General features: G+C 38.2%; 1 protein-coding gene across 1 annotated transcript; it reads right to left on the bottom strand.

Moving 5' to 3' along the window:
• Nucleotides 1-1,996: 1,996 nt before the first annotated feature.
• Nucleotides 1,997-16,936, bottom strand: LOC124153352 (facilitated trehalose transporter Tret1-like). The gene is made up of 3 exons (XM_046526463.1): nucleotides 16,525-16,936; nucleotides 14,202-14,440; nucleotides 1,997-5,683 (listed from the first exon to the last, which is right to left on the bottom strand). Exons 2-3 carry the CDS (start codon nucleotides 14,293-14,295, stop codon nucleotides 4,329-4,331), a joined length of 1,449 nt encoding a protein of 482 aa, XP_046382419.1. The 5' UTR covers nucleotides 14,296-14,440; nucleotides 16,525-16,936; the 3' UTR covers nucleotides 1,997-4,328.
• Nucleotides 16,937-17,217: the final 281 nt, after the last annotated feature.

Here is a 17,217-nt window from a genome sequence, read left to right as displayed (position 1 = left end):
TCGTTGACTCAACTCGAAGGTTGGTTTGGGTAGGTGAGGGTAAAGCTTACCCCAGACTTAGCTAATGGCGCGTGAATACCAATAACTTCTGGGAGGGGGGTCTGGATTTCTTTCCCCTGGCTTACTCTCATGCCGAGGATTATTGATGAGGATTATTGATGGGGGGTGTATATTGGCTTCACCCGGGATTTGAACACCAGTCAGTACCCCCAGGCCTTACACCCTGTGGGTTACCGTGCGCGTAAAATAGTCTTACCTCTAAAATTTGCTAACACGAGTGAGATTAAACCTAGTTCGGTTGACATGCAATACTGGAATGAGAAAGAAAGCAATATTGTGTATTGGTCCTGTTTTAACATTTTCTTCTATGATGAATACTCATGTAAGTCATGAGAAACTGAAGAGTTTTGACTAAATTTGCTGTGCAGTTGGACGTTGTTTTGTATTCATAGAATTTTAATTAATAATATTTCATTTTCAGGTCGTATAAGAGTTGTAAAGCATTAATGAACGGAACCGAAGAAAATTTATGAGATAAGTAAAATCAGAGGAAATCCGTTGAGATATCTTTAGTACAAATAATTAGAATAAATTGCAATGCCCATTCAGTTGTACTATATTCAGTCGTGGATAAAAAATCTTGAAACGCGACTAACACTAATTTCTCAATGGTAGGTGCATATTTTCTCGAAGTATAGTTTATAGCTTTCAGCGGTGACATAGAAATAGTATATCTGAATAACCTCTGCAATTTTTATCTCTTATGAGTGAGAAAACTAATTTATTTACATTATTTTACTAAAATCATTTTAACATTTTTCAAATTTGTTCCAGATAAATTTTAGACGAATGCTCTTTTTATTGTGCTGTGCGCTTAGATCATTTATGTTCTGCAATGTTTTCTCTAGATTCATTTGTCTTTTAGCTCAAAAATTTGAAGTGATTGCCACTTACTCACGTTTTATATTAGATTAGTATGTAAAATTTACATTTAATATCAATGCTTAACTGAATAATCATGTTTTAGGAAATAATGTGTCTCTGTGACTTGACAAGAAATTCATATTCTTTTGTGAATTCCGATCAATTTTCGCGACCAGCGTTATTTACTATTTCAATTTAAAAAACACGCAACTTTTTGACACTTAAAATTAAAATGCCTTGATAATGATGACTAATGCCTGAAATCATGGCTGACTGAATACTTTAAATAATCGATCAAGAAAAGTTTCCAGGTTTATAATGTTGCCATTGATATTAATCTTTTCAGCAAAGCTAAGTTTAACTCACTTTTTTTACTGACATCGTTTACATCATTATTTCTTTATTCGATTTGTTTAAACGATGTGGTGGTACACGATTTGCGGATAACTAATGTGGTGAATGGAAGGTTTTAATCTACTTCTTGAGAAAAGTATTTTCAATGACGTCATTCTACGGGAAGTAATATTTACGAAAGCAATACCACATCACTAACGCAAATCCGTCTAAAAATTAGTAATGTGCACCATTAACTTGTATCCAAATCGTAAACGTCCATCAGGTAATGGTATTCATTGTGCAGTGAGTAAATTGCACATGCTATGAACAAAGTTTACATACCTTTGCGCGAGAATGCTGCCTTCCGTTGGATGCAAACAGTGCTGTTGGATACAAACTTGAGAAATACTCGATAACCAGTGGCACCTGGAGGCTATTGCCCGCTGGAGTAAACAAAAAACATTCCTAATTGATGACATGAGATAATCGTCGATGCCATGGGGATGGGATAAGAATCAATACCAGGTCTTATCGAAAGGGTTAGTGGTAGGAATTAATTGAGGTTATAGACATTGTGGTGACGTGTGTTGCGAAAATTGAAGCGATGACAGGTGATGGATGACGTATGATGGAGATGGGTGACAGTGCTATGAGCAGCGTTTTTATAATTTTCGGTGGCTTTCAATTTTAATGAAAGACTTGATCGTGACAGATTAATTATTTTGTGAAAGGAGAATTATTTGTAAAAAAAATTATTTTACAACTTATGCGAGGAGTTCCAATGCTTACAACAGGCAAATAATGGGAAATAAATCGCTTTGTATGTGTTCCGCAAAATTTTATTGTTCCAACACTGGGTTTCAAATATCTACAATATAGTCACAAGTTGAAACCCAGGTGCGGAATAATAAAGGTGCTTTGTAGAACATCAAAAATGATTTCTTTCGCACTAAAGATATGCGGTTCCATCAAGTGAGGCCTGAAGATATGATAAAATTACAGGAGGCTTTAATTTTAGGCAGGAATGTGCGAACACAAAGTTTTGATTTTATAAAATGTGGAAAATAGTGCGTAATTTTATAATCCAACCTTAGCCCGCGTTTCTATAATTAAATCGAGACAGATAATGCAGAATTATGTGGGTGTGTTTCGGCACCGTGATAAGCAAAAAGTACCTAGCCGTGAATTTTTTAATAACATTATTTTCGACTCTCAAAATAAATCATGGTCTACTTTATTCAGAAGAAAGGGTCCGACAACGAGTGAGGACGTTTAACATATACATACTTAGTGCTACTATTCGTGAGGATAGGTATATGGTCCACTTCAAGAACAAGATATTGTCAAGATGTCTTCCCTCCTCATTATGACCAATATGGGAGATGTTTACTCTATCAAGAGAGGGTTAAATTAAGCATTACTCACAACAGAATCCATGACTTATCAATTTCCGGATTTGTCTCCGTAATCTATCCATAATCGTGAAAACCGCTATTTAATTATTGCCAAATGGCAATGTATGTGGATTTACCTGCCGCAGCTTGAAAAAAATAGTGGAGCATTAAAAAGGGTAATAATTTTATTGAAACACTATCCATTAGAAAAATAAATTATTTATTTTAATATAAAAATGTATCAAACTTATAATTTTGAGGGCATTTTACTGTTTTTCTTGATTTATGCTGGTTTTATAGGCTTATTTTAGGAGTAATAGTTCCTAATTTTTTCCGATCATATTTTACAATATCGTAAGTCAGTGATAAGACAAACGAAAGAGAATGGTGATTAGCGATGTATTTAATGACGTAATCAGTTCTGAATTGTACAACTAGACTACTAAGCAATAACACTCCGAAGGCAGTTGGCTCGTCTATTCAAATCCGTTTCCTAAGGTTCGTGCTCCGACAGGTGGCATATTGATATTAAATTATTATCTGTATCACTTATGATATGTTTACATTTCTGAAATTAATTTATTAATTTTTGGAAAAGAAAAAGAGATCGGATGGAATTTTTTATTTCGATCTCTTTATGCTGCTTCTTGAGATAGCTTTAATATTAATCTCCAAGAGTTCTGTTTGTACATCTTACTTGAAGATGAACTTCTGCAGTTTTTCCCATCTTGTTTGCTTAATATTATCATGGTTGGAATTTTTAGAGATGAGCCTCATAAATTTAGGCTTTTACACAGCATGACTGTAGTTCAAGCGTGAGCAATGTGGAAAAATTTTCTATTCGAAGTCCCAGAAGGAGAATGAATTTTTAATCAGCCTATAATTGCAGTTCACCCTTTGCGGGAATGCTGCAGCCGTGCTGGAGGCATTAAAGAAAAACGATTTTAATGCGATAAAAATTGTTTTTTTCTCTCTCTCTCTCTCGCTGTGGTAGGTATATATATACTCGAACGAGAACCCGGTAGCGAATGTGTCCACCCTTACCACAAAGAAAATTATCGATGCTGAGAAGTTTGCGGCGTAGTCCGGTTGAACTTACTTAAACATATTTAGCATAGTGCGATCCATTAATTTCGCCAGATGTGTGAAGTACTCGCAATACTATACTCGCAATACTTGATCATTAGAATTGGAAACGAGGCCAAGGTTTCCAATCCATGCTATAATGATCTATTGAAGATCATAAAAACCAAATGATATGCATGGAGTGATACATTCTCTCCATCATCGCGTTGTGATTCCGTACTTGGTCCCGTAGCAGTTTAAAAGTGCGACTAGGGCGATGATTTCCATTTTGAATGGCTTGAGTGCCCGTTTATGCATATAGTTATCATTTGCCATTTTTCTATAAGTTACATTGCTATGGCGTTTGTCCATCCTTTCCATATGTAATCCCAAGTAGGAGTGAAGATGCATGGCACTAAGAATCTCTTAAGCAAGCTTTTTCTTTGCTAAGAAATCTTTCCTAAAGCACCTCACTCGGTTTTGGATGCAGCTCTACCAAACGCTGATTCCAGGGCGAAATAATTTACGGAAACACTAACATTGCCCCAAAGTTCTCGTTTTAAAACATAGAAATTCTTGGCCATCAAATTGCATCGAAGACACCATTCATTATCGTCGCAATAGCTGCTTGTGCACAGCTTCCAAAGTTCTGCACTTTGTTTCCGGCAACATCACAGCAAGAAACACGAAACCTACAGCGGCACCCGCTGAATAAAACCAGTACACACCGTAGGTGTACATTTTTTCCAGCATTGGAAGGTATGTCCGGGTAACAACGAACGCCAGAAACCAGGAAAAAGTACCTTCCAAGAGAGCGGCCGAACTTTTGGCTCCGCTAGTGAACAGTTCACTCAATATCACCCAGGTTAAAGGTCCCAACCCGAAAGAAAATGCGGCGACGTATATCATGAGGGAAGTCACTGGAAGCCATGACAGGCTAGCTGCAGCAGGGTAGTTATTTATTTCCAGATAAGACTGAGTACCCAGGGCTAGGAGTGCCAGCGACGTCAACCCGGCTGAGAGCATCATCAAAGGCCTCCGCCCAGTCCTGTCCACTATCGCCACGGTGACCCAGGAGGCGACGTTCTGGACGGCTCCAGTGACCATAGCGGATTGACTTGCGGGAAGCAAGGGCTTGTTGTTTTGGGCACTCCCAAGGAATATGCTCACTTCATTGTAAACGATGATATTTATTCCGCAATACTGCAGAGTAATCATGGCGCCAGTGACTACTAACAGTGCTAACCTGTTACCGCGACTGTGAAAGAGGTCTTTAAATGAGTTGATGAGGCCGTGCGAGCCTAGCTCTTGAATCTCCTCGGTCATCTGACCCAGCCTCTCTTTCGTACTCGCAGAAGGCTCCTCTCCCCTGAACCAAGCCAGAGAAGAGACGGCTTCCTCGGATTTTTTGTTGGCCAACAAGTGATAAGGCGTTTCCGGAAGGGGAAACAGCGCGATGAGGAACAGGAATGGGAAGATTAGGCTGACGCCGGCCAGCACTTGGTAGGAGGCGTAGGGCCCGATGCAAAACGGGACCATCACGCCCAGGTTCAGCATGATCTGCAGGATGGAGCTGAGGGATCCTCTGAGGGAAGGGGAGGAGATCTCGGCGATGTAAGTGGGAGCCACCAGAGAGGACACGCCCGTTGATATCCCGACGAGAAATCGCGCCGCGTAGAGAGACGCTGCGTTCGTCGCGAAGAGCGTGATTATCCACCCGACGGCCGAAGGTATTCCTCCGAGGGCGAGGAGCGTCCTCTTCCGCCCGAATCTGTCCATGGTGAAGCCGACCAAGATGGATCCGAGCATGGCCCCCAAGTTGACGACGGAGCTGACCCAGGAGAGCTCCTCGTCCGTCAGGCGTCGGGTGAGCGGCGCGTAGGTCCCTTCCTTTCCAAGCAGTCTTTCAGAAAGGGGAGAAGTCCATGCCATTGCGATCCCGGAGCAGAGTGCTGTGATGTAAACTGCAATGCAAAAAAGAAAGACGGTCAGTGGAACCATTTCAATAGTATGCAGATAATACGTTGATTTGAATATAGTTTAAACATGGATCTACGCCTCGTCCGATAGTAAAAGTAAGATTCTCGAGTTTGAAAGGCTGTAACGTGCAAATGAGGCCTCGAATAGCCTTTAATAAAATCGCCAACCAAAATAAAAAGTGCTGTATATTAAAATGGCACGATAGATTATTCCTTGGGGAAATTCATTCACGTACAGCAAGAGACAAAATTTGATTATTTTCAGAAAAAATCGAGCATGGGCGAATTTTCCGAAATTTGTTCAACTTTGACCCTAATTCTTGAATAAATATTTCATCGCACGGGAGCCGGAAAAAATAAATCTGGCGTCTTATGCACAAATTATATTGCTCATGAGAAGTTTGAGCTTTCTAACTCAAGAAAAACGTTTTCTAGGTTTCGTCGAGCTTTGTTAGATTTCAGGCCTCTGCTCGAGGCAACAAAAGTCAGTACAGTAAAATACATGAGCTACTCGTTGAAGTTCATGCTTACAATTTAAATCTAAGGCCTCATTTACAACAAATCATGATATGTGGTTGGGAACTTTAGAAGAGCGTCTGATTGCTCGTAACAATTTTAATTCAGATAATTCGACTTGGAATTGTCATTGGTTAAGAAAGAACAGCATTTCTCATTAGAATAACCAGCTGCAGGGAAGTTAGTTATGCCTATCGACAGTCATATGAAGTGTGGAAGCACACTTAGGTCGATATCATCCGCTCTCCGTCGAGTTTTGATTTGATACACGAATGAACTGTGATTGGTGGAATGTACCCCTCGGAGTGGGAGATATGGACTCGAGTTACGCCGAGTTGTTGTGTACAAGTATTTCTTGCGCATAGTTTTGTCTCAAATAAGTCCTCGGCGTAAAATGCAGTAGTTCTACTCGTAGCGTTTCGTATTTACGTAATTTTTGTACAAATGAATTACAATATGGATTGAAGAAGGCCAGGGCTATTCGTAACCACTTGCGAAGTATAGATCAATTATCTTACAAAAATAAACAAGCCCTTGTAAACTACTCTACCCCCGGAGAACAAATGGCTGAATTGGTAATTAATTAGAATTTTTGTCGAACCTGTTACATGAAAAGGGTGCTTGGAACATTAGGCTACGTATTTTTATATCCAATTTAGTAATGAAAATACGAATACTCACATTTAAGGACGCAGAAAGTTGCTTTTGCTCTTGCACGAGCACATATGAACATGCTTGCTCATTTCTCAAAGTTACCTTGCTTATAGCTTATGATGTAATGTATTCATAGCCTCGGAGGAATGTGCCAGTGATGATGATAAAAAAATCTACTGTGTCTGACTGGTGTGAATTTATGTTCGAAGCGTACAATTTAGCCAAAATTATAAGAAACTCCACGTCATTAATTTACTTAAGATAAGGAAGGGTATTTTGGCACATGAAAAGTTATTGAGGCTGTAAAATTCGTGAAAATGCATTCATTTGGTGGAATACAAATTATTTAGAGTAATTTAAACGTGGTGATCAGACGAAAAGACTCATTTTCATAGCCTTCAATTCCAGCAGAAAAACTCGCGCCTAATGAAACCTATTAGAAAAAAACATGCTTCTCAGATCACCTCATGGGCACCATTGCAGTCTTATTAGACGTAATAGTTAGTAAATAATGATTTATGATAGTTATCAAGCACCTAGTCAGCGCTTTTTTCATATTTTATGCTTATAATGCCTACCAAATGTTCCGTTTCCGTTTGTGATGGAGAGCATAAGAATATAAAATTTGCTTCTTTTCTCTCTAAGCTCGGTAAAAATATGGGTTATAATATTGCAAGTTGGAAATTCTTTTGAATACTGGGTGAAGGTGTTAAAATACATCGAGAGATTTTTTTCTGCAGTCCTTTTGTTGACCCAAATAACTGATGTGTATTCAAAAGTACTTACAAAATATATAATTCTTCCGTGTTCAATAATTATCCCTTTGATAGTGTATTATCATCTTTAAGTGCTTAGCATATCGGATTGCCTTTATTCTTTTGCAGAAATATTATTTAAATATTTTATTAAGCCTTACAATCAAGAAAAAGTTTATTATATTGGAGAGAATGATTCGATTAGTAAGCTCTCTCAGTAAGCTACATAATAATATTAATTATCTACCATCATATTAATTTTTTACTGATTACTGTATTCCTTCATTTCCGTATCTATAACCTTGTAAAGAGAGCCCTGGTCCAGAGGAAGAGGGGGCCGGATTGTGGCCTCATCTGGGCCAGGTAAACGAAATAAATCAAATAATATCAATGGAGGGCAGTTGAAAATTATATTTTTGATAATTAGAGAAAGAAAAATAAATTCCTACCTTTGTGAAGCATAACTCCGTCAAACTTTTTTTATGCCTTTTCTATATTAATTTTCCTTGAGCTCACTATGGTTGGAAAATTTCCAGAGGATAATACTTCGCGTTTCCATTTCCAATTCCTCGCCAAGAAATGGTTTTGGTTGATTTGTGAGACCCTATGACCCAGGATTCTCTCATGACGACTATAAATATCCCTTAGCCGCTGCGAGTGCCTCCATTGATTTGTCACTAAGTTTACCTGCCATAGGATAGATAGCCCATGAGAGACTATTGCCAATGATTTTACAGGCATTCACATTGCTTTTTACGGACAGTCATACCAAAGCTTATCCCTATGCGAGGGCAACGAATTAAAGACTTCAATAGGCGACACGATGTTTGATTGGCGAAATGCCATTATAATAAGTGAAATGCTGTTTGCCAATGATTTCATGAAGCTCAGAAGTTACTGCTGCTGTACGTCATTGATTGCGAAGTCGGAATTTATGCTATTAAATCGATCTCTGAGCTAATTTAATTCTCAATGCATCAATTTTCCGAATTTCTGCGTGGAGCAAGTAATTTTCAAAATTTGTACGATTTAAAAGGCATGGTGGATGCATCTAGTATCCTCACTCAATTTTTCGAGTGAAAGGAAAGATTTATCAGAGACTTTAGCGTGGTATCTCTGGCTTCTCTACTACAAAATTTTCACCATTAAATAATTTTATTGTAAATTTAATACCAATTTAAAATTTTTATGTAATATATTTAAAATTTAACATTAAAATAAAACTATTTTGAGGTTGGAGATAAATAATTAGGTTATTAATTTGTTTAATTTAATTTAATCAAGTTACTTTTCAGCTGAGTAAATCTGGAGATTTTATCAGTGTAATTACCGAAAGTAAAGCTTAGGTGCCCTTTTTTACTGTCTTTAATTCTATCTAACTCTTTGAATTTATTTAACTCTGTACGTAAGCTTAGGCTGGTAGATACTGGAATCAGTTTAAATTAAGATTTAACCTCAAACAACGCAGCAATAGAGTGAGCAGAAATTAGTACCAGTAATTCATTTGCGGGCCGAGCTCACGACGATTAGCGAAGACAAAGTTTGAGGCTGCGTACAATTTCAAGGCTATTCCTCTTATGCGTAACTTTATCAGGCAGAGAATTATTGATTACATCTTTATTTTTAAATTAAATTTTCGAATAATTTAACCTGCTCTCCTTCGGGAAAATATAGCCACGATAAATAATTTCCACCAATTTAAATGATACCAACTATCATTTAAATTGGAAATACTCATTAAATATTCTTCCGTGTTCAATATTTATCCCTTTGATAGTGTATTATCATCCTTAAGTGCTTAGCATATCGGATTGCCTTTATTCTTTTACAATATCTTTGATTTTTGGACCTGATATTTCCATCATTCAAGCGGCCTTAAGAGATTATATGTTCATGATGCTTATCCTTCGTGCGATTACCTTGCCATTGAACTTATCTTCATTGAAGTTTCTTTGTCAAACTGGTTATTTCCGGAGTCTCAAATAAGATTTTTAAAATTTATTTAAGTTTTGAAATAGTGTTAAGCGACTCTGGCATAAAAATGTAAGGAAATAATCAATTAAGGTCATATTATTTACATTTAATTTGATTATATTTTATCCAATGGCTGTTTTCCTGTGGTTGCTAAACTACTCGCTAGTATTCACGAATGATGGTGCTGGCGGATGAGAGAGTAAGCTTAAAATCACTGCATCCAATATAATTCTATAACTTCGTATGCGAAGTAAAATTAGAAGCGAACGATATTTGCATCCGCGATTATTGTTTTTACCGGTTAGGGGCGTCAATGTATGAAAAAGTGAGGAATAGATGGCGTTAACATGTAGTTGCTTGTCTTAGCTGTTCCTAGCTGCATATTTAAAGACACACCTTCCCAAGGCCATCAGGGAAGGCTACTGGAAAAGTACAAAAAATGACAATGACACCAAGAACGCAGAAATCACGTGGTGATGATCAGAGAAGGAAACGGAAGACGATATTTGTGGTATGATTAGCTGCGCAGATAGCTGTGACAGATCATTATTTAATGTATTTCGAAGATTATTCCGCACATTACATTAAACATTTGTACCATAAGAATTATTTTGTGCGCACAGGGTGTCTTCCCGTATTGCATGTAGAGTGAAGTCTCGATTACACCTCCAGTAATGTACATGTTAGTGACGAGCGGCACTGTGATTTTCCAATCACTTCGATACCTGACTAGTTGGCCAGTAAGGCTAGTTGCTTTTTAAAGCTCTCATGGCATTCGGCGATAAATAAAGATTTAGTCTTTTGTAAAGAATGGGTTTATGCTTAGATTTAATATATTGCGTTATTGAATGCATAATTCGTGATTTTATATTTTACGTTTTCGAAGTATTCTATGAGTTGATTATTTGAGGCGTAACTTTGCGAAAGCGATTCATTATGAAAAATGAAAGCGAAGAAACTTTGTACTTTCACGTGAAATATTTACTCACACATTTACACGACCATGGTTTCAACGTTAGACCTGATGATGACGTCTTCCGTTGAAACCATGGTCGTGTAAATGAGTGAGTAAATATTTCACGTGAAAGTACAAAGTTTCTTCTTTTTCATTTTTCATATTCTATGAGTATTCGTTTTATCGCATGTATTTTGTGCATTTAATTGGTAGACATTAGTTTAATCTTTAAGTCTATTTGTGTCGATTGCGATATTTCGTGTGTCGCTGTAAGACCAAGACGCAAGTCAACACAAAGATGAACACGGAAACTTGTTTTTTTTTTTAATAGAGTTAACAGAAGTCCATGCTTGATTCATGTGATTGGAAATCACCCATCATAAGCCTATGCTCAATGCTCTTATTATCCCCAAATACTTACTTTCAAGGTAATATTTTGTAACCATAATTTCTCCATTTCCTCGATTTCTGCGATTCAAAGGGAGGGAGGTGCTTTCTGGCCTTCGATAGAAACGGTCATCCAATTGAGAAGCACGTGTTTCACCCCGCTAAAGAGATGAGCGGGAGAGGGCGTTTATTCCAGCTCTCATTAGCGGCTCCTAGCGGAAGAAAGCGAAGAAATTATCGACTCTCGCTATGACTCTTATGCCACCTTCTTAGCACTGACTCATGTTAGGTGTAGCAAATTCTTAGTGATGAAATAGCTGGAATTGTCGCGCAGCTCCCTGGATTCTCCGGAATCGCAAATGGAATACACACATACGTCTGGTGGAGGTTGAAAGTTTCCCAATATCCATCCATTAACCCTTTGTAACCCAGAGCTGCTTCTAGGATAAATAAAATTTCAAGATTTCTCACTTTGAAAACTTGAAAATTTTGCTCTCGATCATAATCATCGAGGCAGATACGTATGTCGTCATTAAAATTTACACCACAGTATAATACGTAGTTCAAATATTTCCTAAATAGAGGTGACAATTTGTACATTTTTAATGTTGCTAAGATACAACATTGGGTTATAATGGGTTAAATGCCAGTGTGGAAATTATGCAGATGTAAACATTTCTCCACAAGAATAGGTTAAAAACACGCTTGAGTGCGTAATGTGTATTTCTCGATAGTAGTAAAAGATTAAATTCACTAAATAAACATGAAAGTCCTTAAATGAATAAAAAATGCATCGCGGCCAGAATAATATTGTAAGGTAACGATTCGGAGTATGTGCAATGGGGTGGTCCTTATTTTTAAAAACTTGGTATTTCTTTTGGGACCAGATTTTTTCCATTTGGCGAGAAAAGAAATCGAGAAAATAATTTTTGCAACCGGATACCGGGAAAACGTGCCGCATCGCGCTCAAAGTTTTCAAATATTGGTATTTTTGGTTTTTTTTTTCGGACATAACTAAGGATAGCGCCCCTCTCGGATTTTTATATCATTTCCCTGTTTTTTACAACGACTCATTAGACATTTTTGAAGTGTCTCCTCAAATATCTTTCTTTTCTGTCCTTTTATTCCCGGGACATCGCACCAAGAGTGAGCGCGCACCACCACAATGGCGCCCTGTCGTGCCAACGCTCGTGTTCGTACCACGAGTCGCGTTTTGTATTAAATTTCATCTCTAAAGGGCAATTAAACCGAGGTTTATATTCTGCAAGGTTTTTTACTCTCTCTGCTTTTTTGACTTGAAATCTGGGCATGTTCATAGAACTTCAATTCAGTGATACATTGTAAAACCTTGGAAACTTTACTTTTTTGGTGAAGTATTTCGCAACTATATTTAATCAAATTAAAGGAATGAAATAAAGTATCTACATTTAAATTTGTAAAAAGAGCGGTATTATTATAATTTTTGGCTTATAAAAATTCTTACAATGCATTAAAATTTTTTATCAACACGGCAATTTCCACAAATAGCCCAATATCATAGGATTATATTTTTACTATTGCCGTAGGAATTGTACATTTGACATGTTTGCTACAGGTACACATACCTCATACGAATGTAAATGGCTCCCAAATTGTAATGTAGCGTTTTATTATTGGAAATATAAGAAGGTTTTTGCTTGAAATCTGTCATTAAATTACTCAATTTGCACATTTGGTGCAGGAGAAATGCCACATTGTAACCTGTTTAGTTGAAGTAGCGCTTAATCCTAATTGAGGTGAGGCCCACGTTTAATTCAAATGGATTACTGGTGAAAATAAGTTGGATGAAGACTTTTAATAAGACACGTGGGTATGTTGTGAAATTCAAAAGAGACCCACATAGATCCCACGTGGAATTTTGGTATGCTGGTGGAGGTTTTGTTGTTCTGTTGGCTATGTTTACGTGAATTCAACCTTATTATCCTTATGGCCCCCATTTGGGTTCCTCAGACTTTTTACCGTTGCGTAATAGCCGGCCGTACCCAAAGCGACTCTGACGTTATACAGCGTAGTGCGTGGCAACACCCACGCGAGATGCAAAAAGTTTGCTCTATTTACTCCATGACTGTTCGATTAGTGTTTTCTTGCTGCCTAGCGCAAAATTCAGAAAAATACTACTTTATCGCAAAAATATGGGATCTATTTAATCCAAAATTATTTGAAAATTAATTCCAACGGGATTTAACCTAGCTTGGAGCAGGTGTGAAAATTGTTGATGATATAAATTACTAGAAGACAGAATGAGTAAATTTTCATCGTTAAAGAGCTAACGGAATGTAGTCTCGTATTTTTTAAATTCAATTTTTCTTATCTTTCAGATGTTTTCACCATATTTTGTTTATAACTTCAAATTTTTATTTTTAAACTTTTTCAACGATAAATTCACTTGCTATTGGCCTCAAATGGGATTTCATTTTCAAAAATGCCTGGTAAAATATTGAAAGCTAATGAGAAAAACAATGTTAAAATAAAAGTTTTATTACTTAGCAAAATCCACTGTGTTTTTTTCTACGAAAAGAAGTAAGCTCGAGAAGAAGAATTAAGAGAGAAGAAATGAGTAATATTCCACATTTTCAGCATGTTTTCTTTGCTTGGCTCGGGTGTGTAGTGAGGGTTGCCAATGATGTGTGTTTTCGAATTCCAATAACTAGGGATGGACGGATACAGGATTTTTTTTCGGAATCGGATCGGATCCTTGATTTTCGGAGCCGGATCTTTCGGATCGGATGTTTTCGGATCCAAACGCATTTTCAAATTCCTGACGCTGAGATTCTCCAAATGACGCTGAGATTCCCCTAATCTATTGGGAAGAGTCACATTATGTGCCAGTCGTATTTTGCCATTTTTTTATCTCCCACAGCTGAATTCTCCGACGTAACCTCTGCGAGAGCTTTCAAACAAAACAGTTCATGAGTAGGACAAGAATCGCATGCGACGTCGAATCGAAACTCTTTCCACCCTTATGGGGCGTTGCATTCACTGAAGCTACTATTTGAAATTTCGGATCCAGATCCGATGTCTTCCGCGACTTTTTATCCGATGTGTCCGATGAAGGGCAATATCCACGGATATTTGGATCCGAGGTATCCGATCCGACCACCCTTACCAATAACTCGGCTCTTCAATGGCCTCGAGGGTTCGGGAAATTTCTAAAGATTCAGTTCCCCGTTGAGGAAATTAAACCGTGTAAAGTATGAATGGGATGTTGCTCATAGGTACTTACCCGACACGGCTGCATAGTATTGTCGCAACTTCCCCTTCGTCGTCAGAGGGGACTCCCAGTCGCTCGATCCACTAATACTCAAAGCGTCACTCATTGCAGATGACGGTGGTTGGCGTCTGACGAAAGACAGTGGAAGAAAAACAAAAATTCGCCAAAGTATCTTCAACTTGTTGTTGGCTATTTTATCCTTTTGCGATTAAATGCCAGTTGTGACGCAGAGGAGGCTCATGGTAAGGTATCTGGAAATAAATGAGGAAATAATTAATTTAGGAAATTGCCAAAGAAACGAGTTGATTGAAGTAGTTACTTGGCTTAGGGTTAGGGGTTAGTAAATATTAACATATATGATCTTAGGTTTTCCCAGCGTATCAGCTGCAGAAACGTTTCTGGGTTTACCACCGGTTGATGTTTCCCATGTCTCCCGAGACATGGAAAACATCAACCGGTGGAAAACTCGAGAAACTTTTCTGCAAATATTAACATGCTCCTAAGAAAATGGGCAATGCAAACATTAGGTTGAGATCAATACCTATGATAAGGATCAGTGGTGGATCCAGTGTAGGTACAGGGGGAGAGCTAAGTGGGGCTTTAAATTACAGCAGTAGTGCGGGTCGGAAAAAATTACCATTCTATCTAGTGTAAATTGGATGCCCAAGGGGGGGGGCCTATAGCTCCCTTAACCCCCCATAGATCCGCCACTGGTAAGGATTAGGATCCAAATATTGTGCTACTTAATTGAGATGTTACACGAAAAAGGCTATCAATGGTTACTTGTCAAAAAAGTGGTATTTGAAATGGCACAAAGAGGTCCGTGGGAGCTAATAAATGTAAAAGAGAAGTTGAAAAATGGTTATGTAAGTTCTAAATTTTGAAAAAATTGCTAGTTGAAAATAATATCCAACTCTCTCAATACTTTTTTTTCTTTTGTTGGAGAAGAGCCGAGATCTTATGCTCAGTAGTGAGCCTTACTTTCTGTGTCTGTTTCCGATAGTAAAATTCCACTTTCCACAATTTTTCCACTATCCTATCGGTACTGGGTTTCTGAAATCGATGCTTTCACTTTGCACGCTGTTATCCTTTACCACTTGCATTGCGGAAGCCAATTATGAAAAAAGGATAGAGCTTTTAATTATTAATTTTTTAAATTATTTAGTTTACAAATCAAATATTCAACACATATACACATGGGTCGCACTGATTCCAATAATTGCTCATAGTTTCCACAAACATTCTCGTTAAAACTGATTCTTTCTCTGCGGTTTATTCATGAATTGAAAGCGCCTGACTCGCTTCTCACTCGCTCTATGCCTGTTATAGTGGGATTTACAGATTCCACTTGTTTCCAGCACCATTATTCTCGTAGTGATCACGAGAAAATGACAGTTTAGTATGCACACGTTTTTGTAGCTTTTCACAAGATAATTTTTTTTAAATCACGCTATAAGTATGCATGATATCTTGTGAGGATTCTCTCCGGAAATGAGGCTCTAATGTTTTGAGATTCGACTATGAAATCGTCAAGAGCTTTGAGATCCTTAACGCGGTGAGAAACTTCAAGCAACTGCCTGCGTTGTATTATCCGATAGAACCCCTTATCTTGCAGTAGTTATAAGAAAAAGTTTTAGATAGGAGTTCGTCCGTATTATTTCACTGAACATGTCCTGTTTTTTTCACTCAAGGAGGTTCGTATTATTTCTCTGAACATGTCCTGTTTTTTCTACACTTGCTAAAGCAATCCTTTTATGCTTCAATGACAATGTTACACGTAATTTAAGGTAGGTCTGAACATAAAATACACATAAAAATTGCGGTTTTCGGAATTGGTTTGAAACATTGACTTATCAACCTCAATTAAAAATTTCCTCCAGCAATGCTTCCACAAATCATGTACTTGGTGAAGCGTGATACTGGTGCAAGATAATTGCTTTCACGCTCTGTTGGGCCATTTTCTCACGATTCGGTGCTCCCGGGAAATTAAAAAAAAGGTGATGTATAGCAAGTCAAAATTATATAATTTTTTAAATATCCTTTTTCTGTTTTCCGCCAAAATGTTAGGTATTTAATTTAGATCCTACTTCAACGGGAGTTTGGGAATGCCGATCAGAATGCATCGCATCGGTACAATTTAAGGAACCCCGTGAGTTTATCATGGACCAAAATGTCAGTTAGAGAGACGTATCGAGCCAATGCAGCTCATCAATTCAGCACTAATACTTGCCACTCGCATCCCTTCACCAATTCTTATCACTCACAACTCTTCACGTGTCCTCGTGCTTGCCGTTTGGGTGAATCGAGGCGAGGGAGCTGAGCGTTGGTGACTTACCTCTGAAAGGGAGCACTCCTCTGCTTTGAAAGATAGACGCCCGTCTACTATTCCAATTCACACGCGCATTCTCGGGAGATGGGAAGGAGATTGCATTGCTACCGTTTCCATTTTCTGCTCGCGAGTGTTGGGACGCCGCTGTTGTCCTTGGCAGGAAGATAAAAAGATAAACGTAGAATTTATCGCGCTTAAGCTCTTTTATTGTTCTTGAGAAGACATTGAGGGGGCATTGATACTTGTTGATTGATTGACGGCAATCCTTCCCCCGGCTCTCTCCTTCCCTGATGATTTGTGTTGACCGTGAAAGCTCTTCGCGAACCTCTTCGTATGAATGGAGCTGCAAAATAATCACGATCGAAGCCCTCCGGAGTTGATGCGTAATCCGTGCAAGCTAGATTGCATGTGAGTGACACGGTTAGCGAAGGAGGTGGCAAGAGGCTCCGCTTCTTGTGTGCTCCCTGATTAACTCATGGATTTCCGGGTACAAAGCCCATTCGGAACGCACGAGTAGGCAGGTGGACTTGGCGTTTTATTACCCCCTTATTTATTGAGGGATGTTTGAATGCGTAGTTGGTTTATGCTTGAGAGCATTACCAAGGAGATTAGTCCGCAATGGAGGCCTTGATGGCAGGCAACTTAATTCTAAAAATCACAGTAAAATGCGGAAGTCTTATAATTGACGCGCTATTTTTG

The sequence above is a fragment of the Ischnura elegans genome, chromosome 2 (assembly GCF_921293095.1).
Source record: "Ischnura elegans chromosome 2, ioIscEleg1.1, whole genome shotgun sequence".
Lineage (NCBI taxonomy): Eukaryota > Metazoa > Arthropoda > Insecta > Odonata > Coenagrionidae > Ischnura > Ischnura elegans.
This window is presented reverse-complemented; position numbering and strand designations above follow the sequence as displayed.